The sequence below is a fragment of the Borostomias antarcticus genome (assembly GCF_949987555.1).
Source record: "Borostomias antarcticus genome assembly, chromosome: 7".
NCBI classification, from domain to species: domain Eukaryota; kingdom Metazoa; phylum Chordata; class Actinopteri; order Stomiiformes; family Stomiidae; genus Borostomias; species Borostomias antarcticus.
The window spans coordinates 23,576,027-23,598,526 of NC_140240.1; the positions used below are offsets into that span (position 1 = coordinate 23,576,027).

General features: G+C 48.5%; 2 protein-coding genes across 3 annotated transcripts in view; one reads left to right on the forward strand and one right to left on the reverse strand.

Moving 5' to 3' along the window:
* Positions 1 to 3,426, forward strand: part of LOC311311122 (cerebellin-1-like) — a 3,491-nt gene extending 65 nt beyond the window's left edge. Inside the window, exons 1-3 of the mRNA XM_084440768.1 lie at positions 1 to 604; positions 2,726 to 2,857; positions 3,019 to 3,426. The exon at positions 1 to 604 is cut by the window's left edge and continues 65 nt beyond it. Of these exons, the coding sequence (XP_084296894.1) occupies positions 310 to 604; positions 2,726 to 2,857; positions 3,019 to 3,302 (711 nt within the window). The 5' untranslated portion in view covers positions 1 to 309 and the 3' untranslated portion in view covers positions 3,303 to 3,426. The remainder of the gene's footprint in view (positions 605 to 2,725; positions 2,858 to 3,018) is intronic.
* The window catches only part of LOC311311119 (protein kinase C alpha type-like), a gene marked incomplete at its 5' end in the record, with an annotated part of 138,586 nt that overhangs the window by 20,282 nt on the left and 95,804 nt on the right, over positions 1 to 22,500 (reverse strand). The window contains 9 exons of one of the 2 annotated variants that reach the window (XM_084440765.1): positions 8,403 to 8,541; positions 8,889 to 8,951; positions 9,559 to 9,650; positions 11,421 to 11,594; positions 12,028 to 12,150; positions 15,962 to 15,991; positions 18,121 to 18,214; positions 19,425 to 19,559; positions 19,812 to 19,968. In XM_084440765.1, the coding sequence (XP_084296891.1) occupies positions 8,403 to 8,541; positions 8,889 to 8,951; positions 9,559 to 9,650; positions 11,421 to 11,594; positions 12,028 to 12,150; positions 15,962 to 15,991; positions 18,121 to 18,214; positions 19,425 to 19,559; positions 19,812 to 19,968 (1,007 nt within the window). The remainder of the gene's footprint in view (positions 1 to 8,402; positions 8,542 to 8,888; positions 8,952 to 9,558; positions 9,651 to 11,420; positions 11,595 to 12,027; positions 12,151 to 15,961; positions 15,992 to 18,120; positions 18,215 to 19,424; positions 19,560 to 19,811; positions 19,969 to 22,500) is intronic. The other variant, XM_084440764.1, reaches the window with a different exon arrangement.

Sequence of the window (22,500 nt, forward strand, 5' to 3'; positions counted from 1 at the left end):
TAGCATAGCATAGCATAGCATAGCATAGCATAGCATAGCATAGCATAGCATAGCATAGCATAGCATAGCATAGCATAGCATAGCAAGGCACACACATTTGTTGACACAGAAACTATTCAATCACATTATATGTCAGAGAACAAAGGGAGAGAGGAACAAAGTCCAAACGGGATAGATTTCAGTATATGGGAGGCGAGGCCACGCTCTTAAACTAAATCTTAAGCAACTGAGAGACAAGGCTACTTCTCTCTTTCTTTCTTCCTGTGAGACGGATTTTCTTCCCCTGCCGCTACGATTGGAGAGCGAACGATGAGGATCTTTGCGGTTCTGCGACTGATCGTGGCGTGCCGCTGCCTGGCTACGGCGCAGGGTCTGGGAGATCTGGGATCTCCAGACCAGAGTTCGGTCCGCGGCGTGGACGCTGAGGCCGCCGCGCAACAGCAAACCTGCCGGCCTGACGTCCACACCGCGCTCAGGGAGATGAGCGTCAGGCTGGCCGAGCAGAGCTTCGAGCTGAGGCGCGTCAGGGAACAGCTGGACGCCTTGGAGGCCAGACTGAGAGCCTGCGAGAGCCAGGCAGAGTCGCTGAAGGAAACGTGTAAAGGTAAACTACGCTACGTTTAGGAGTAAGCTGGAGGTAAAGTACGCTACTTTTACGAGTAAACTGAAGGTTAACTATGCTACGTTTTGGAGTAAACTGAAGGTAAACTATGCTACAGTACGTTTACGAGTAAACTGAAGGTAAACTATGCTACGTTTACGAGTAGACTGAAGGTAAACTATGCTACGTTTACGAGTAAACTGAAGATAAACAATGCTACGTTTACGAATAAACTGAAGGTAAACTATGCTACGTTTACGAGTAAACTGAAGGTAAACTATGCTACGTTTACGAGTAAACTGAAGGTAAACTATGCTACGTTTCGGACGGTACTTCTATCTCAAAAAAGTTTCTAAATGCAAGTCATCTATAGGGTTGGGCATCGAGAACCGGGACTAAATTGGAACCGGTTCTAAAATTCCGATTCCAAAGGAATCGTTTATATATTTTAATTTCGATTCTGCTTATCGGTTCCTAAACAAATTTCACTTGCGCTAATTTCAGTTTCCGTGTTGGTGGCTTGCGCGTTTGACTTTGGTTTGCAGTCCGCCAGAAAAACCAACGAAGAAGAAGTAGTTTCCGTCTTTGCGATTTGAATGTAGAGCCGTTCTCAGAGGAATGATGAGTCGGCCCAGTGCAACACCTGTGAGAAGTTTATTTCGTGCAAAAGGGAGGATGCACAACTAATCTGATGAAACACCTGCGCTTGCATGGCATACAAATCAACAAATGTACCATCTTTGATGCGTTGCGCCGGTCTCCCTCCGTCTCTCCCGCCTCGTCCTCAGTCAACCCTCACGAGCCAACCTCGCACCTCGTCGTCGCAATCGGGTACGTGAAAATTAAATAGCACTAACGTTTGTCTTATTGTCAACAGCGAGACAGCAAACAAATTATACTAGACCGAACTGGCCAAATGCAAATACTGTAATGTATTTTTTCGTAGATGAACGTCCGCAGATTGCTAGTAGCCAGCCTGGCATTACTGCTGCTAGTGCTAATCCACCACGTGACACGCCATTCACCTTGGCGGCAAAGGGAAAGATGCCAGTGGAGAAAGTTAAAGAGTGCCACAGAAAAGTGACAGCTTATGTGGTAAAACGGCTGCACCCCTTCTCAGATGGTGAGGCACTGACATTTAGGTAAGCAAACATAAGAATAGAGCTAAACTAGCTAGCTAAGATAGCTAGGCTAGTTCTAACTCTAGCTAGCTAGCTCAACTAGCTAGCTAAGATAGCTAGCTCTAGCTAGCTAGCTACTCACCACCCTGACCTAGAGTAACAGTAACGTTATGTTTGTTTTTGGGTTTGCCTGGAGGGAGAGGTGAGGGAGGGAGGAGGGATGCAGGGAGAGGAGAGGGATGGATGAGAGTAGAGGATGGTGGGATGGAGGGGGAGGAGGAGAGGGGAGGGAGGAGGGATGGAGGGAGAGGAAAGGAGAGGATGGAGGGATGCAGGGAGAGGAGAGGAGGACAGGGAGGAAGGATGAAGGGAGAGGAGAGGATGGAGAGGGATGAAGGGAGAGGAGAAGGTGGAGGGACGCAAGGAGAGAAGTGGGATGGAGGGAGAGGAGAGGGAGGGGGTGTGGAGGTTTTGAAAAGATTCTCCCATTCTGGGAGATGCAGGTTGTCTCAAGGGATTGGCAGGATTGGAGAGGGGAGTTGTGGGTAGAGAGAGGGGGGTTGTGGGTACAGAGAAGGGTCGCACACACACACACACACACGGCTGACGCATCCCTATTCACTCTTTCACACACAGATTCACTGTCACACACACCAAATTAAACTGTGAATTCACAGGTTCAACTGTATGAAATGAATTTTGAATGACTTGTTTTTAAAAGATTATTACAAATAAATGTTTCTTCTGTGAAATAAGCGTGCAGCCTGTTTTGACCCCACCCATCAAAGAATCGGAATCGAGAATCGTTAAGAACCGGAATCGAAAAGAAGAATCGGAATCGGAATCAGAATCGTTAAAATCCAAACGATGCCCAACCCTAGTCATCTACAGTACATTGTGCCAAAACACAGTAACAGTCAGTGAGTGTCCTATAATGAGGAAGTGTGTGTGTGTGCGTGTGTGTGTGTGTGTGTGTGTGTGCGTACGACCCTGTACTTCACAGACAAACCGAAGGTGGCCTTCTCAGCCGCACTGGGAATCAAGGCAGGGAACATCGGACCGTTCAACACGGACATCACCCTGGTCTACAAAAAGGTCTTCTCAAACATCGGGAACGGCTACAACCCAGCTACAGGTACAGACACACACACACACACACACGCACACAAATCAATCCCTTTACCAGTGTGTAAAAACAAAATTGAGTAAGTAAGTAAGTAATATGTAAGTAACCAATGTTCTCGAGCCTAGTGGCCCATATGCACATGTCCTGATTGCTGTTGTCCTTTGTTGAAGGCATCTTCACCTCACCGGCTAGAGGGGTCTACCATTTCACCTTCTACTCTCACACTTACGGAGCCAACCCCGGGTTTATCTTCCTGTTTAAGAACGAGAGGCGCGTCGTCTGTACCGCAGATATACCTGGCGACACGGCAGACAACGGCTCCAACGGTGTCATATTAGAGCTTGAGGTAGGAGACCAGGTTTACATGCGACTGAAGGAACACACATGGATCTACGATGACGACAACGATTTAAACCTCAGCACCTTCAATGGCATTCTACTGTTCACTCGCTAGCTAGCTGGCTATGAGCCCTTATGTGGTCTACTGTGATAATTCTGCCTATGTGGCTAAACCCTTAATTCTGTTGACCTTTCTACTACAACTACTCTTTCAGATGTGAAATGAATAAAAAACTTTACAAGCAACTATACTTGTGGACTTACTTCGATTCAAATAAAGTGCAATTATATTCTTGGTAAATGATAAATGGACTGCACTTATATAGCATTTTTATCAAAGCGCTTTACAATGGCCTCTCATTCACCCAATCACACACACACATTCACACACCAATGGCAGCAGCAGCCATGCAAGGCTCTAGCCTGCTCATTGGGAGCAATTTGGGGTTCAGTATCTTTGCCCAAGGACTTTAACATGTGGACAGGAGGAGCCGGGATTCGAACTGCCGACCCTACGATCATTGAATGACCCCGCTCTACCTCCTGAGATACACTTTCTTCCTCAGTTTGGTTGTTTGCATTAGCACGGGTCAGTTAGCAAAGTTCACGCTAAATCGCAGTTGAAAGCATTGGGGCCATTTTGTGTCAGATCAATGTAACCCTGCAGATGTAGATGAATTCCTCCTGCTCTGCTGTTCTCAGGCCACACAACTACTAGCTGGCATAGCGCTGCGCGGAGCTCAATTCCTATCGGACTACAACTGCTCTCAGCTGCAGATGAAAGAGCTATAGCTTGATCCCAGCTAGCCTAGCGTTAGCCGGCGAGGAGGCCGGTGGAGGGGGGGGGGGGGGGGGGGTAAGTATCCTGCCTCACGCTTTTTCAATTAGCTCGCGGGTCAAAGACGCCGTGACGGGAAAAAGCTCCTGGGGAAATCCCACAGCGTGCCTTTAAAAAGGCTGTCTCAGCGCTGGGAAGCCCACTGACCTTCAAGCTAGCCTCTTTAATAGCAATGGCCCTAAAGCAATAAACAAGTGTTGATAAACAAGTTTAGTCAACATCTCATTACTGTGTGTACGGTCCCCATTGTCGGTTAATACGGCGTGTGGGTCGAGAAACAGCGAAAGGCCCCTCGGCGGGGGTCCCGCTTAAAACGAGGTCGTCGTTGCTACAGTAGCTGGAACTCAGCCATGCTGCTCTGGGGGGAGTCTACAGCAGAAGCGTATTACGGCCTTGAGCACAGACGTACAGTAGCCCTACAAAGCATGGGGATTTCTCAGCCCCCGTTCACGACAACATACGGAGAGAGGGAGAGGACAATTAGAGAGAGTGCTAAAATAGGATACAAAAAACACGTCTCCCAGGCCGTTCTGCTGAGGGGCGCTAAAGTGACACTGCTGTCCCTCGGCCACCGCCCCCGTCGAAATGTCACCGGACGTTTACAGTTTCGGGCATGGTGACCTTCAGTTTTCTCTATATGTGTGTGTGTGTGTGTGTGTGTGTGTGTGTTTGCGTGAGAGAGTGCGTCTCTAGTTCTGCTCTGTGTCCCCTGTGAGTGCTCCAGTTTTCAGTCTGAAAATGTGTCGTACAAATGGCATGTACTGTACATGCTACTGTCTCTGAGTGTTTTCAGGATGGTGTGTGTGTGTGTGTGTGTGTACAGTACTATACTGTATGTGATGCATCTCTGTTTTGCCATCATAATGAGTGTAACACAGACGGACAAAGCGTGATCTCTGTCTGCCTCTCCCACAGTTCTGTTAGGGCCTACGGTCAGTTCTGTTAGGGCCTACGGTCAGTTCTGTTAGGGCCTACGGTCAGTTCTGTTAGGGCCTACGGTCAGTTCTGTTAGGGCCTACGGTCAGTTCTGTTAGGGTCTACGGTCAGTTCTGTTAGGGCCTACGGTCAGTTCTGTTAGGGCCTACGGTCAGTTCTGTTAGGGTCTACGGTCAGTTCTGTTAGGGCCTACGGTCAGTTCTGTTAGGGCCTACGGTCAGTTCTGTTAGGGCCTACGGTCAGTTCTGTTAGGGTCTACGGTCAGTTCACACAGGCCCATTAACTGCAATACTGTACATGAGCATGGTTGTGTTGCTGAGTGTGTGTGTGTGTGTGTGTGTATTTGGTTGTGGCGTGTGTGTTCTGTAGGAGTGCTGGAGTTTGTACTGAGTGTGTGTGTGTGTGTGTGTGTTTGTGTGTGTGTGTGTGTGTGTGTGTGTGTGTGTGTGTGTGTGAACATGCACTTCAGTATTGGACCCCAGTTAGCGTTCAAGTGTGTGTGTACTGTTCAGCATGTATGTCTCTATAGTATGTGTGTATGTGTGTGTGCCTGTGTATGTGTGTATGTGTGTGTGTGTCTCCCTCTCTCTGTGTACGCGTGTGTGCGTCGGCGGACGTCTCTCCCGTCTCCCTAACGCCACATGACAGTTCTGGATCACGCCGGTAGGCTCCTCCCACACCCCCCGCCTCCCTCACCGTAACGACCGCTAGGAGCTAACGACTACTACGACGACCACTACCGCAAGACACCACAGCCAAAATGCCACCTGACCCCGCCACCCCAGCCCGGTCACACAAAACAGTGTGTTACGTGGTGGTGGTCCCCCCCCCCGTTGAAATGTGTATCCCTTCAAGGGAGGTGTGTGCCGTGCGCGGAGACACGCACTGAGCCATTCATGCCTACAGAGTACAGTAGTTAGTGAGGCTGCTGCGCTGGATGACGCCATATAAATAAAGTTTGATTTGATTTGATGCAGCGTATATAACGAGGCTCCCAGCAGTGCATTACGCCGTCATTATACTTTTAGAGAGTTAAGTGGATATACGTGTACACCAGAGAGGGTAGTAAAAGTGTAGATTGGCTACATGTGCTAACTCAATCTAGTTATGTTTGTATGTACTGACACAAACAGATACTGTAGGTAACATTGATGGTGAATTTTATAAAAGTGCACTTCTGTTACCAGACATTAACTTCATACACAATGAGGGAAGTACCCAGCTTTAGTTAGACAGCAGTATGGTACGACGACTCGTGGATGACAAGTGGCTGGACTCCATCTTGGCTAACGCTAGCTGTTAGCGCTGTGGGGTTTGGAGTGGGGGGCACAGCAGAGTGGGAGGTCAGGAGATCTTTACTGATGAGTGTGCAATAATAATAATAATAACAACAACAACAACAACAACAACAAACACAATAATAATAATAATAATAATAATAAATGTATGGAGTGCAATTCTGGAACCCAAAGCGCCGGAAGTAAACTACCATAGTCTCTCCTCTTTTCTCTCTCTCTCTTTCTCTCTCTTCCCTTAATTTTCCTCAAAATTCTCTTTCTTTTTCAGCTTCTCTTTTCTCACCCCCTCCCCTGGCTCCTCCCACACCTCCGTTCACAGGGACGCTAATGGCTCCTGTCTGAAAACATATATCACAGCCTCCTCTAATTGCACCTAAAAATAGGAAGTGAGGTTCTCTAAACACAGGGGAGAATTCGATCACCTCTGTTTCTATTTCTGGGTTTTGCATAACGTTTCGGGGCGTGCGTGTGCGAGAGAAAGAGAGAAGAGAGATAGAGATAAATGAAGTATTTTGAGGTGATTAAAAACAAACTGCCCATTCCTGGTAGCAGAACCAAAAGCATGCGAGCCACCTTGTAAGAGGTGCGTCTGTCCTCGGTGGCAGAGAAGACAGGAAGTGCGTCGCCACAACCCCGCGACAGCCGTTCACGCGCCCCGACAGACGTGACCGGGGGAGCAGACTCCCACGCCAGCGGGTGGTGACAGGGGAGGAAGTCTTTCTCTCCCTCTTTTTCTCCATCTTTCCTCATCATTCGCACTACAGTACCTCCTCTCTCCCTCCCTCACTCCCTCCCTCCCCTGTCTCTCCCCTGACTCTCCCTCTCCCTCTCTCTCTATCTCTCTCTCTCTCTGTCTCTCCCTCTCTCTCTACCTCACTCCCTCTTTCCTCGCTCCTCGGTTAATTAAACCACTGCATATTCAAATTAACAACAAACAAGCAAATTATGTGTGTGTGTGTGTATTTGTGTGTGTGTGTGTGCGTGTTTGTGTGTGTGTGCGCGCACATGCTCCTCTCAGATAGGAACTTCCAGTGAGTGGCTATGTAGGTCAGGGAAGGACCGATCACCCGGGAGCAGTAGAGCGAGGTGGCTGGCGTGGGGGGAACACACACACACACAAACACACACACACACCTGGATCACAAACAAATTAATCTGCAGCCTCTATCCAAAAGGGAATGAGTATTGCATGTGTGTACGCGTGCATGCGTGCATGTGTGTCTGCGTGTACACACACACACACACACACACACACACAGTGTATGTGTGTAGAGTGATGGAACCGCAGTCCAGGGGAATGACTGAAAGGCTGCTCTGGGTATATGTGGTAGTGTGTGTGTGTGTGTGTGTGTGTGTGTGTGTGTGTGTGTGTGTGTGTGTGTGCTAACCCACTGTGCCAGCGGTCTCTGGCGGTGCGTTGCTATGACTCAGAGAGTGTCCTGTCTGGTCCCAGCTTGTTCTCCCAGCACTCATACTGTAGTTCTATATTCTACAGAGGAGGTACAGGAAGTCAATGACCCTAGATGGGCGTGGGGTGGGCGGGACTTGTGGATGGACACGTGGCGAGGGCTCTCGGCCTGAACCCACCGTTTTTAAGATGGGATGACGAGTTTATTCTAGCGTCTACACTGGAGTGACGTATAACTAAGGTTTGTGTCTAAACACTAAACCAAGTGTAGCTTCCGAAAGTGGATCAAATCTACTACAAAAGTACTTTTAAAAATGTATCAACTTGTAAATCTGTTACACAAAAAAAAAGTCAAAGTTCATAAGTGAGTACAGCACTGTATGTCAAAGCTTTTTAAACCAGGTCTCATCTAGTCTCTTGAAAACGTTTTTCTTCAATCAAAATATGGCTGGCAAAAGGGTTAGGGTTAGGACGATGTGTTCAGTAGTGCTGTGCATAAAGTGGCTATGCGAGAGACCTCGGCCTGCGTGGTAAGGTTGGACTAGCTTTGGGCTACAAGGATGTCCGAGTGAGACAGATATGTTGTTGGAGTGTGTGTGTGTGTGTGTGTGTGTGTGTGGTGTCCTGAGCTGTCCACTTACATGTGAAACATGGGGTTGACGGGGGACTGGGATGACCTCGTATAACACACACACACACACACACACACGCGCGCGCCGCCTTGCCCATCCGTACCTCCGGGGCGATGTAGTCGGGGGTGCCGCAGAAGGTGCGCGTGGTCACCCCGTCCGTCATGTTCTCCTTGCACATGCCGAAGTCGGCGATCTTGATGTGGCCCTCGGCGTCCAGCATCACGTTGTCCAGCTTCAGGTCCCTGTGAGGAAACAGCCGTGTCACATGATCAGGGAGGAGGAGGAGGGGTCGGGGGGTCACCTTTCATTCTGCTGTTAGAGATACTTACTTAGTTCCAGGAAAACAATGAACGTTTGCTCCAAATTCGTTTTTTTTAGATTTTTTTTTTAAGCCTGATCAGATCAGGATCAGATGTATTTATTTGCCAGGTAGGTTTTTACACATACTGTAACAGGAACTCGTCTGCGTATTTGAAGCCCTGTACGTCTACTACGCAGTATACAGTATTCCCAGAATGGAAGACATTGGAGACATCGTGATGAAGAGATTTAGTGAAGAGCGCACAGAGCCGTGCTACCCAGAACACACCTGTATACCACTCCCTTCTTGTGCAGGAAAAACAGACCAATAGCAATCTCTGCTGCATAGAACCTGCAATGACAAGTACATTACATTACATTACAGTCATTTAGCTGACTCTTTTATCCAAAGCAACTTACAATAATTGCATTTAGTGTAGGAAAAGCCAATGTACAGTACTACTACTGTACTTGCCAGAACCCACAAGTGCATCTTCTTTCTAAAACAAGTGACTAAGAGCATAATCTAGTGCTGAAGGCAAAGTGCAAAAATAGCAAAGTAGTAGATAGATGCATTAAGGCCTCCATCTCTCTCTCTCTCTCTCTCTCTCTCTCCCTCCTTCTCACTTTCTCACTCTCCCTCTTCTTTCTATTTTACTGTACTCTCTATTTTATTCTTTCTTTCTTTTACTGTCTTTCTCTCCATTTTACTGTCTCCCCCTTTTCTCTCTCTCTCTCTCTCTCTCTTACTCTCTCTATCCCTCTCTCTCAATTCAATTACATTTCAATTCAAAGAGCTTTATTGGCATGGGAAACATACATTTACATTGCCAAAGCAATCTCTTCCTCTCTGTCGCCCCCCCCCCCCCTTTCTCTCTCTTTGTCTTCCTCTCTCTCTCCCTCTCCCTCTCCCTCCCTCTCTCTCTGAAGGACCGTGGTGGAGAGCAGGTCAGTCTTACACGGCCTGGGGCTCCTTGAACTTGCCCACTTGCTGGATGTGGTACATCAGGTCCCCACCGGTCACATACTCCATCACGAAGTACAGACGGTCCTGCAGAGAGAGAGAGAGGGAGGGAGAGAGAGGGAGAGAGAGAGAAGGAGAGGGAGAGAGAGAGAGAGAGAGAGAGAGGGAGAGAGAGGGAGATGGAGAGAAGGAGAGGGAGAGAGAGAGAGAGAGAGAGAGAGAGAGGGGGAGAGAGAGAGGGAGAGAGAGGGAGAGGGAGAGAAGGAGAGAAGGAGAGAGAGAGAGAGAGAGAGAGAGAGGGAGAGAGAGAGAGAGAGAGAGAGGGGGAGAGAGAGGGGGAGAGAGAGAGGGAGAGAGAGAGAGAGAGAGAGAGAGAGAGAGAGGGAAAGAGAAAGAGAAGGAGAGAGAGAGAGAGAGAGAGAGAGAGAGGGGGAGAGAGAGAGGGAGAGAGAGAGAGGGAGAGAGAGAGAGAGAGAGAGAGAGGGAAAGAGAAAGAGAAGGAGAGGGGGAGAAGGAGAGAGAGAGAGAGAGAGAGGGAGGGAGAGAGAGGAAGAGAGAGAGAGAGAGGGATACGGAGAGGGGGGTGGAGGGATGGAGAGAAAAGGGTCATTACTCCTGACGAATCATGTGGGCGGGCTAGGGTCCAGGGTCTAGGGGCCACGGTATAGGGGCTAGGGTATAGGATCTAGCGGCTAAGGTCTAGGGTATAGGGACAAGGGGCTAGGGTTTAGTGCCTAGGGGCTAGAGTATAGAGTCTAGCGGCTAGGGTCTAGGCCAGGGTATAGGATCTAGGGGCTAGGAACTACAGTATAGGGTTGATCTAGAACACAGGGGACCAATTCATTTGTCCTGGATGAATGTGCCCTGAGGGAAAGTCTGTCCTGTTCCCAGTGCACCCCACTGCTCTGATTGGTCCAATCAACAAGCTTGTGTTGGAGCGGCCATCTTGGCTGGATCTCTCGGAGGGACTGATATCCACATGCAGTCTGAAATGGTGTGGAGTGTGTGTGTGTGTGTGTGTGTGTGTGTGTGTGTGTGTGTGTGTGTGTGTGTGTGTGTGTGTAGAAGAGTACATGTGTGTAGAAGAGTGGGCATTTGGGCCAAGGTGTGACATTATTCTATATGAATAAAGACTAAATAAATAAATAAATAAATAAAGGAACACATTTACTGTATACGTGCAGAAGAGTGTGTGAAACTACAGTGAGTGTTTCATCCAATCCGCTCACTACTCAGACGGCGGTCTGAGCAGCCTGTCACACTCAGAAAAATTACCTGCTGAAACAGTGATTGACGCCCTTCGTTGTGATGAAGATTACTCCTCTGTGCTTGGAAATGCGATTAAAGTTTAAATTCCATTTTGAAGGAGGTGTGTGTGTGTGTGTTTGTGTGTGTGTGTGTGTGTGTGTGTGTGTGTGTGTGTCCAGGGCACCTTTGTCGTATCTGGGACATTGAGGGATTAAAGTTTGAGGGGGAGAAGAAGCTCTGAGAAAGTTGGAAGAGTCCATTCAACCCACTACACTGAACTTCCTGTGTGTGTGTGTGTGTGTGTGTGTGTGTGTGTGTGTGCCTGTACAGTATGTATGTGTGTGTGTATGTGTGTGCGTGTGTATGTCTACGTGTGCCTGTGTGTGTGTGTGTGTGTGTGCCTGCATGTGTATGCCTGTGTGTGTGTGTGTGTGTGTGTGTGCCTGCATGTGTATGCCTGCATGTGTGTGTGTGTGCCTCCGTGTATGTGTATGTGTGTGCCTGCATGTGTGTGTGTGTGTGACTCCGTGTATGTGTATGCCTGCCTGCATGTGTGTGCATGTGTGTGCCTGTGTGTGTGTGTGTGTGTGTGTGTATGTGTGTGCGTACCACGGTCTGGAAGCAGGAGTGCAGCTGCGTGAGGAAGGGCGGTTTGTCCTGCTGGGCCAGAACCCTCTTCTCCACCATGGTGCACTCGATGTCGTCGTCCTGGATCACAACGTCCTTCTTCAGGATCTTGATGGCGTACAGCTCGTCGGAGGACTTCATCTCCGCCAGCACCACCTGGGGACAACGGCGGGGGCGACACAACAGGGAGTCGCTTTAAGATTCGACTCTGCGTTTGGGAGAGCCAGTTCTGAGCGATTAGTTTAGGCGCGAATAGGTTTCGGAATCGCTGGATTTGAAACTGTGCACAGGTGGGGCTTGGTGGTTTTGAGGGGTGAGTGAGAGGGTGAGTGAGTGAGAGGGTGAGTGAGTGAATGAGTGAGTGAGTGAGAGTGAGAGTGAGAGTGAGTGAGTGAGTGAGTGAGTGAGTGAGTGAGTGAGTGAGTGAGTGAGTGAGAGTGAGTGAGTGAGTGAGTGAGTGAGTGAGTGAGTGAGTGAGTGAGTGAGTGAGTGAGTGAGTGAGTGAGTGAGTGAGTGAGTGAGACAGGTACAGGTGCAGTGGATTGTGCTCGTCTTCTGCATATCTCTTTTCCTGAGCGAGTGAACTCACCTTGCCGAAGCTGCCCTTCCCCAGCACGGCCAGGAAGTTGAAGTCGGCCAGCTTGACCTCGTCCAGTCTGCTGGGGCCGCCGGCCCTCGTGGTCGGCGTTTTCTTGGGGCCCAACTTGGCTTTCTGTCCAAGGGAGAGAGACACGTGAGCTAAACGCACGCACGCCCACACACACAAATATGGATCCAAATGAAAAGACACACACGCACGTGCCTAGATAGACCGACAGATGGAAGGACAGACGGATGCGTGCGCACACACACACACACACACACACCCCTCTGCCGCCACTCAGAAAGCACGCCGCCGCCTCACAGCTCCGTCAAGCCCGGTCCAGGAAGCAAGCAGGCCGAGATGTGAGACCGCGTCCGTTCCGGGTGCGGGCGGGAGCGGAGACGCGGACGGCAGAACCACGAGCAGTGTGGTGAGGCGGAACCAGGAACGGACACAGAACTAGCATCGCTAGGTGCTGGACGGGCTCCTAGTGGTGCGCCACGTCTCGGTTTTCCTCACCGGGACGCCCTGACGCCCGTCTAAGGTTCCAGTCTGGGAGCCAAACGACAATACAGTGTTTTGGGCTGCCCTGTTTTGGGCTATCTACCTGTATAGTTATACATATACTAACTAAATGTATGTGTAGGTACATATATATATATATATATATATATATATATATATATATATATATAGGCTATCATATTATATTCTATACTGCACAGTAACTGTACATACAGTATGGATGTATATAATCCCTGATATCCCTCTTTTAATAATGCTACTCTCCCCTTATCTAGTGTCTTTTGTGTTACTCTGTATCTAGTACTTCTTTTCTTTCCAACCTTTCTGTAATTTTTCAACTGCTGAAATGTCAAATTTCCCTCTGGGGAATCAATCAAATATCTTATCTTATCTCCTGTAGTAATTCCACTCCCATCTTTTATACAGTAGCAAATAGCAATGCATGGACATTAATCCAGTTAGTCGTTTGACAGAACTGTGCTTAATACTGGCGTCCAATCAGTGACGATGCACCCTCACGCTGTCGACTGAACGATGTGACCTTCGACCTCAATGAAAATGTCGCCGGAGGGATTTTGTGTATTGTCCGCAGCATGCACTTCAAGGCGACGGCAGAACCCGGGAGAACCCACAACTCATGCTGGGTTCGTCGTCACGGGGCGAGGTGCTCAGCCAAGCTGGCGTGCACACTGTCACACACATGCACACGCGCACACACACGCATGCATGCATGCAGAATCCTGCCTTCTGCTCTCCACACCATTATGAAGGCACATTGGTATCTCCGTATGAAATGTAATGCCTCTATCTGGGGCTATAATCCTTATTGTTCAAAGGTGCCTCTCTCTCTCTCTCTCTCTCTCTCTCTCAGAAAACACACACATATAGACAGACACACGCATGCACGCACGTACACAGACACACACACACACACACACACACTCACACGCACACACACACACACACACACAAGCTCGGGCCAAACAGGTCAGCCAGGGACAGACACACTCCCATGCTACGTAAAACCTTCACAGGTCACAGTGAAATATTATGTCTATATAACACTGGCTATAAAAGACCAGGCTAGATAGTACTGTATGCCTCTTAACGCTAAAAAGGCCGTCTCCATCACACCTACCCAAGCTCACGGCCAGTTGACATACAGTAACGTACGTAGCGTTGCACATAATGCGAGGCAGCTTTAGTGTGGTTAATGGCGTATGCCGTCAAAAAGAGAAGTCTGCTTTGTGACGGTGATGGCCAGAACGCTGTGGCGTGGTGGGGGTGGGGGTGGGGGGGAGGTCACGATGCAGAACTGCACACGGCACACCTGTAAGCTTAGCCAATGAAACGAGACTCGCCGAGCAAGCCTTACTTTCCAGTCTGACGCACCTGAGCGGAGACGTCCCCCTTCTTGCCCTGCAACCACAGGGGAGGTGAGCCAAGATGGCCGACTGGACCGGCCCACGCACACACACACACACACGCACAAACACACACACACACGGGTGCACTTTATCTCAAGGGAATGCCGTCACCCGTGACCTCAGAGCGATGGCTTTGTGTGTTGATTAGAGCTGGCAGATTCTTTGTGGGGGAAAAAAAAGATTATTTGCCAGAAATAAAACCGAAAAACAATTAAACAGTCCATCCTGTCTGGCTGCTATATACATCACATTTCCTCCAATAGTCAGTCTGACCTGAAAACCTGGTTATACCGCCCCCTTGTGGATGTGTGATACACTCCACAGAGACAGTGACAGGGGGCGCTCCAGTCATAATGTACAGTACGTCTGTATGGTAGCCACGGTGAAACACTACGGAGGCCTGAGGAGTCCATCCTCCAAAGTTAACGTTTGTTCCTGGCCCCCGCACGTAATGCTAATGGTCAAGCCGGTACCAGGACGAACAGACCGGCGATGAAGAACGAGAAAAACTCGAACGTTCAGGAGACGGACGCACGATAAGACATGACGAACAGACCGGCGATGAAGAACGAGAACACTCGCACGTTCAGGAGACAGGAAGAGAACAACTGAAGACCGATCTTTACTAGCAGTCGCCTTCTTCCGCCCCAGAATGCACCACCAGAGAGAGAGAGAGAGAGAGAGCATTCATCAATCCCTGATGAAGGCAGCTTGTGGCCGAAACGTCTGAGAATAACGTTTGCGTCGGAGAATATCGTTGCGTTGGAGCATCGGAGTGTGCGACCCTCTCTCTCTCTCTCTCTCTATTTTAGATTATAACACGGCCTTGGGTCAGCGCCTCGCCAAACAAGGTGTGCGTTCTCTTTACTCAATCGATCCTGGTTGAAACAGGACGGCGAAGATGGAGAAAAGGAGGCAGAAGAAGAAGGCCACGGTGAAGAGAGAGAGAGAGAGAGAGAGAGAGAGAGAGAGAGAGGACGGGAACAGGATGGCCTGTCCTTGGATGAACCCCTCACAGTGTGTTTGTATAGTGAAGCACAGTCTGTATTCCGGTAATCAATGGATCTGTAGAACATTTGGATTTCATTTCTTTTCTCACAAGGAAAAAAGCTATTTGGCTGTATGAGATATTGATTTATGAAAACAACATCCTCTATTAGACAGTCTGAGTCAGAGGGGAGGAGGAGAGAAGTGGAGAGGAGAAGAGAGGACAGGAGAGGAGATGAGGAGATGAGAAGAGAAGAGAGGGACAGAAAGGGGAGAGGAGAGGAGAAGAGAGGAGGGGAGAAGAGGAGAGGAGAGAAGGAAGGAGAAGAGAGGAAAGGTGAGGAGAGGAGAAGAAAGGAGAAGAGGAGATGAGGAGAAGAGGGGAGGAGAGGAGGAGAGGAGAGGTGAGGAGAAAAAAGGGAGAGGGGATAGGAGGAAAGGAGAGAAGAGAGGAGGTGAGGAGAGCAGAGGAGAGGTGAGGAGGTGAGGAGAGGAGAAGAGAGGAGAGACAATGATTTATGGAGACACCACCACCTCCGTCAGACAGTCTGTCAGCCAGGCCGTGTTCTCAACCCTCCCATCTCATACTGAGAACTGGTTGCTTGTAAAACTGGATTTATTTCCAGCAGCCTCAAACCACAAACACAAGATCAGTGAGGAGAGAGGTGGAGGAACGGAACGAACGAGTGACGGAAAGAAGAGAAAATGTTGAGAAAGAGCAGTGCAAAAGAAGGGGAGGAGGGTGGAGAGGAGAAAAAGAAGGGGGGGGGAGCAGAGGAAGATGGAGCAGAGAGGAGGAGAAGAGAGGACAGGAGGAGTGGAGGGGAGGAGAGAAGAGGGGAGATGTGGAAAGGGTAAGAGAGGAGATGTGGAGAGGAGAGAGGAGAGGAGGAGAGGATGAGGAGAAGAGAGGAGGAAAGGAGGAGAGAAGATGAGAGGAGAGAGGATGAGGAGAGGAGAGGAGAAAAGGAGGAGAGGACAGGACAGGAGAGGAGAGCTACCTTTAGGAAGTGAGAATTAATTTGGCAGTCCTGGAGGAAAGAGAAGGGAAAAGGGAGGAGAGAAAGGGAGGTATTTTGATTGGCAGGATAAAGGATAGGACATCCATGTCAGAGCAAGCAGGGGAGAAACTGAGGAGAGGAGGAAGTGGGATTAGGAGAGAGAGAGAGAGAGAGAGACAGTACAATTAAACTATGCCCAGATACAATCAACACACAAACAGGAACTGACCTCACACTATTAACCTTTGAACTCTCACCACAAGTTAAAATCAACACTTTGGGACACTTGCTTACAAAAACACCAAATAAGAATTGTACATACGATACACTGTACAAACAGCAGAACTCACATCAGCAACATTAAAAGGGATGGTATTAAAAGGTCCTGCATTCTGCACTAAGAACCATGGCCCGGGAACCGAGAGACTGGAACGGAGACTTCCCCTTTAACAAGGGGAATTACAGAGTGCCACGACGGCTGGTTCGACATTGCTTGTGTTTTGGGCCGGTTTCCACGGCAATCCAAGCGCGCGCGGCGTCTCGGGGAAATAAAGACAACCAGGGCAAGAAAGGTATGGGGCTGTTGACACGTCCGGTTCAAAGAGGACACGAGAGCCTTTTGATGTGCCGACTTCAAAAAGACACACATGAAAGCTGCTCTTCCTTCAATCACGTTAGAGACTGGGGAGAGAGAGAGTGAGAAGGAGAGAGAGAGAGAGAGAGAGGCCACGTCTGGGTGTAAATGTGACGCGACCAATCATCGCTTTGGGAATCCAAATTAGCGCTTTCTGGAAGAACACGGAATAGCGCGCAGATGAATTAGGGCTTATTATCACAGGGCTGAGCTAGGTGTGTGTGTGTGCGGCGTGTTTGTGTGCGCGTATGTGTGTGTTTGCAAGCATTAAGCGAGTATTTGGAGTGGGTAGGTGATAAAGATTAAGTGTGGCAGTATGAGTGTGTGTGTGTGTGTACGTCTCTCCCTCCTCCAGGTAGTGTTAATGTGTTGAGCAGTGAGCAGGCGGTGTCTGAGTCAGGCGTCAGACTCCAAACGGGGGGAGGGGGGGGGTTGAGGGGACTCTCTCTATGACCCAGTCCATTTGAAGTGCCCTCTGGACAACTTAATCAGTCTACAGAGACCCCGACCTCCACACTGGTGAGAGGCGGGGTCGGGGGTGGCGGGGCTCTAAGTGACGGGGCGGAGTTTATACCCCTCCACTTCAAACCTGGGCACTCCGAACCCAGGGTCACCCGGAGCACGTTAAAAAAAAAAAGAGCCGTGCGGTGACTTTGTGTGTCGTACGGGCGACAGGGGTCAGCGGAGCCACCGATGGGCCATCGACGCGGGGACCAAGCGAGGTCACGCCACGACGTCGCCGTCGCCACGGGGATGCGATCCATCATGTCCGGATGCTCGGGATGCGCCGCGGCCACTTGGTCGACTTAGTTGCGCTCACTACAGTGGCGAACACATCCACCGTCCCACCGGGGTCCGGCGTTGTGCCACGGTCTCGCCAGATCTGAGTACGGCTGGGCGCCAGAGGGGGCGGAGCATCAGGCAGCCGGCCGCTACCCGAGGGGGGTCAATTTAACCTCGGCTCAAAAGATTCATCACGCCGCAGCGGCCCCGGCCTTCTGGTACCGGAATCGCAGTCGCGGGCCCGAGAGAGAGTCAAGTCTCAACTATCTGTCATACAGTAAGATATCATAAGAATAGGGAAGTTGGACAGTAATGTCAGGTGTAACTGGCTAACAAATTAGGGATCTGGACACAAATCTGAAAATACATTATAATAAAATAAAAATAAAAACATAAATTTGATATTTCTGAATATTTGTATTAGCTGTAATATTTGTATTAGCATACTGATAACAATGAATCGGGTCGCCAAATCATTCATAAAGCCACTAGCCATAAAATGTCAAATGTGTAATAAATGTAAAATTTGTCTAACTACTATGTAATTACTGTGTAATAATTACATCTCTGATTACCGGAAGTTTCTAAAATCACCATGCGGTGTGGTATGCGATAAAAGCAGCTTGCTAAATGAAGAGTAATAAATACATGTGGTAAAGCAGCTCGTTAAATAAAGGTTAATAAATAAATGTGGTCAGTATAAAAATAAACGTGTTCGCTCACTCCTGCAAATGGATCTCACCTCAAACTTCTGTCTCATTTCTTCGTTCCCGTCGTCCATCTCTGGGATGGGCACGTTGTAGTATTCTCCCTCTTCCTGGTTCAGCATCTTATACCTGAGAGAGACGGGGAGAGAGAGAGGAAGAGAGAGAGAGAGGGGGTCAGAGTCAAAGGGGTTGTGAGGAACGGACGTGGGTCTTTCCCACGGAGCATTCTGTGCTTCCGTGAAGCCAGCATCGCCCAGAGCCCCTGTCTCCTGCGTTGCCAGCTGAAAAAATAACAAATGGACATTTCTGAGGTTCATGTAGGAAGACTTCTTCAGTTTGAAAATAAATAAAACGAGAGAACTTCGTTGAGGCTGACAGTGGTCAGTGATTTATCTCTTTCACCCTTCCTACCTCCATCCCTCCCTCCCTCCCTCATTCGCTCGGCCGCACCTACTGAGTTCAATAAGCTCGGCCCAGAAACACAGTTCATTACCAAGTGACCCCTTTGGCTCCGGTCTGCTGGCCTGGCCTTGAATCCCTGTGCTGGCGGTGGTGTGCATGAAACACATGACTATTTACTGTCCAACCAGGGGTCATCATGATGGCACTTGAGGGCGGCACGCTGGGCTGATGGTTCTGATTCATGAACTGCAGGGCCAGACCAACTCAGCAATAGAGCGCAATTCAAATGATGTCGATGACAATAAATTGCAATAACGATAAAGATAAGTGGTTCCTTGACAACGTCTCTGTATGATTTCGAATTTGACCCCATTTTTCTCTTATAATATGTTGATTCTGGTAAGAGTCAATGGCCAGAGAGAACAGTAGATGCCGGACCTGAATTGTAGATCAGATTCAACATTTATTCAGTATAACAGCAAACAGATCTGGGTCAGTCACAGAGAAACACTTTGGCATTCAAGGTTCCTTGATCAGACAACATAGTATTCAGTTTGGCCCACCTTTAAAGTCGGCGGCCTGTACAAAGTTTCAGTCCAATGTCTAGAGTTCTCTCCAACTATGACCTTATACATCAGTGGGCAGCAGGGCCGGACTGGGTGCGCCAGGCCACTGGGAGAATTCCCGGTGCTCCCGATGGCCAGTCCGCCCCTGGTGGGCAGTGAGCTTCTTATGGATGTACACTTGATCTTCTCCAGACACTATGACCAACTAAGGCAGGTATATGTTTTTGTGCTGAGAATAGCCAGGACACTTAAGACAGAAAAACCACTCATCAAAATCTGCCAAAACACTGTACTACTGTACTTACTTAAAGTCAGTCAAATAACAAGAAATATCGGGCCGTAAGTACCAGGGCCGACGTTCGGATCCTTACCAGCCTAACACTGGAGACTTTGCCAGCTCTGACACTCCGAAGGACACGGATCCCATGAAGTCATTCCTGGTGGTACGGTCCCAGTCCCACACCTCCAGAGACAGCCTGCGGTCCTTATCTGCAGCCTTCAGCTTGCTGAAGAAGTGTACAGGTTTCATTTAGGACTACATTACCCGTCATGCAAAACAGTAAGAGGAACAAACACTGAGCCTTGGGGGACAATGCTAAGGGTTCATTTTTGGACTATGTTACCCTTAATGCTAAAGGTTGAAGAGAATAAGTACTGAAGTACACTCAAGGGTTGGAGGTTCGGACTACATTTGCCATAGTACAACAAACTGAATGGACAGAGCGTTGGTCCTTGGGGAACACCCCAGCTTTACTCACAATTTGAAGGTCTCGTTCCAGACGGGGTTGAGGGAGGAGCGGATGACCTTGGTCTTCTGCTTGCTCTCATTCTTGGGGTCCGGGATGAGCTTCAGCTTGACGTATGGGTCAGACAGCCCATTGGGGTCCATAGGGATCAGATTCTTGCCTTCGATCACTTCAGGAGTAAACGATAAAGGGGAAGAAAAAAGAAAAAAGAAATGTTTTAAACAAATATATATTTGCTTTGTTTTTGGGTGTACATTTTCAACAAATGTACCTGTAGAAATACTTATTCAAACATAAATCGTCATTCATTTGTGATTCATTCATTATTTGACAGTAGAGAAGTGAATTAGCACTCAGACTGAACTGCCGTTTCACTTCATTATTCAGTCTGAAGAAGCTCCCATTGCAGCTGTTTTCTGAGATGGGTGTTGCCGAAGGAGTGATTAGTTCATACCCTAACCAATCACAGCATTTGACACTGCATTCATTTGATTCTGATTCTGATTGAAAGGACGCTGATTGGCCTGGTTGGAATTCCAACCGAGGAATCACTCTGGACGAGAGCTTTTCCAGACCCTGTATCACATTTTGAAAATGGAGCCAGGCTAATACTCTCTCTCTCTCTATCTCCCTCTCCCTCTCTCTGTATCGCTAATAGTTACGGGTGTGTGCTTCGAGAGCAGCAGCCCTGCTCCCTCTGGTCCTGTATTTAGCTGTGTTGAGTAAACAGCCTTCAGACCCGGGGGACATTGGCACTCCATTATCACTCTGGGCTCTCAGAGGCATGGAACCCCCTCCCCACCCCACACACAGGCTGCATGCCTGCTACCACCACTAGCCTTTCCAGGCTCGCCTACAGATTGAGACCTGGCGGAGAGTGTGGGGGTTCTCATATGCTCCTGTCAATCCAACACTGACCGTTGCGTGGAGGGCACTGTGGTGATAATGCTGGATTGACCTCAGACCTGGAAGTTAATGGTACGAGCTATAACTGTGAAACAGAAGATGGACAGCTGGCCTGTGTTGTTGGTTGGCTTTGGGTTACAAGGATAAGTAATTTATAGAATAAGCTACCTGTATAAGACCAGAAAATAATTGAACCACTGGATTAATTGCAATAAACAGACCATTTTGCTCCAAATCTGCTGGCATAAAAAGTAATGAGCACAGCCTATTGTGTACTTCCTCACTCATTGAGGAAGAGCTCATTGTCTGTTAAACATGTTAAACAGAGAGATGGCTACATCTATGCAAATTGAATTAGCAGACAACTTGATAATCCATGTGCTATTAAGATTTTAGTGTCTGCCACCACAGCTACAAAGCATCTAGAGTTTGGTTGGGGAGTGATGGATGGGAGAGAGAAGGGAAGAGAAGGGGCGAGAGAGAGAGAGAGAGAGAGAGAGAGAGAGAGAGAGAGATGGGGAGAGACAGAGAGAGAAGGGAAGAGAGAGAGAGGGGGGAGAGAGGTGGGGAGAGAGACAGAGACAGAGAGAGAGAGAGAGAGAGAGACAGACAGACAACTGTATTTTGGTCCCCGTCTAGGCAGACCTCGGATTGTGCTACGAGCAAAAAGTTGCTTTTCTTCTTCATATTACCGAACTTGAAGTTATGAGGAAAAAGTTGTGTGTGAGAAGTGTGAACAGCTCTGAATCTTTGAAGCCCTTTTTTCTCTGCTTAGTGATTCCAGGTGTACAGACATCCCCAGACACATATCTTCAAGTATTTTCAGATCTCAGTGTATGAAACATCATTTGAAAGTTTAAGATCTGCACTTTCATAATCTGTAAAAAAAACTCAACCCACACTCTCTAATTAGTTCTTCCAGGATGCTCTTATGTGTCCCTGTTGGTACATGTCACTCCTAGCACGCTGTCACCTTCTCTACTGACACTCCTTGCATGCTAGGGCAGTCAAGTGTAGTCACACAGCGACATGAAGTCACAATCACCTAAAACACATCAAGAAAACCGCACGGCAGCAGCACTGCATATGTGCAGACATCTATATAGCCCATTACTTATACTATATACTATATATATTACTTATTACTTTGGTGTAAGTAAATACTATAATACTGTACGGTAAATACTATATCCATGCAAGAGTCGGAACTTCTAGAAATTCTAGAAAGTCGAGATGAACTTTGCTTCCTTCCCCAAAGATCTGTCGCAAGGTAAAGGTTATGTTTTGAATATTTACAAATAATTTATTACAAAGGAGCTGGATGCAAAGTGGCCTTTGTGACTGGTTCCAACTGGCCTTTGTGACTGGTTCCAACTGGCCTTCGTGACTGGTTCCAACTGGTCTTTGTGACTGATTCCAACTGGTCTTTGTGACTGGTTCCAAGGGTCTTTGTGACTGGTTCCAACTGGTCTTTGTGACTGGTTCCAAGGGTCTTTGTGACTGGTTCCAACTGGTCTTTGTGACTGGTTCCAACTGGTCTTTGTGACTGGTTCCAACTGGTCTTTGTGACTGGTTCCAAGGGTCTTTGTGACTGGTTCCAACTGGTCTTTGTGACTGGTTCCAACTGGTCTTTGTGTCTGGTTCCAAGGGTCTTTGTGACTGGTTCCAACTGGTCTTTGTGACTGGTTCCAAGGGTCTTTGTGACTGGTTCCAACTGGTCTTTGTGTCTGGTTCCAAGGGTCTTTGTGACTGGTTCCAACTGGTCTTTGTGACTGGTTCCAGGCTTTAATGGTCA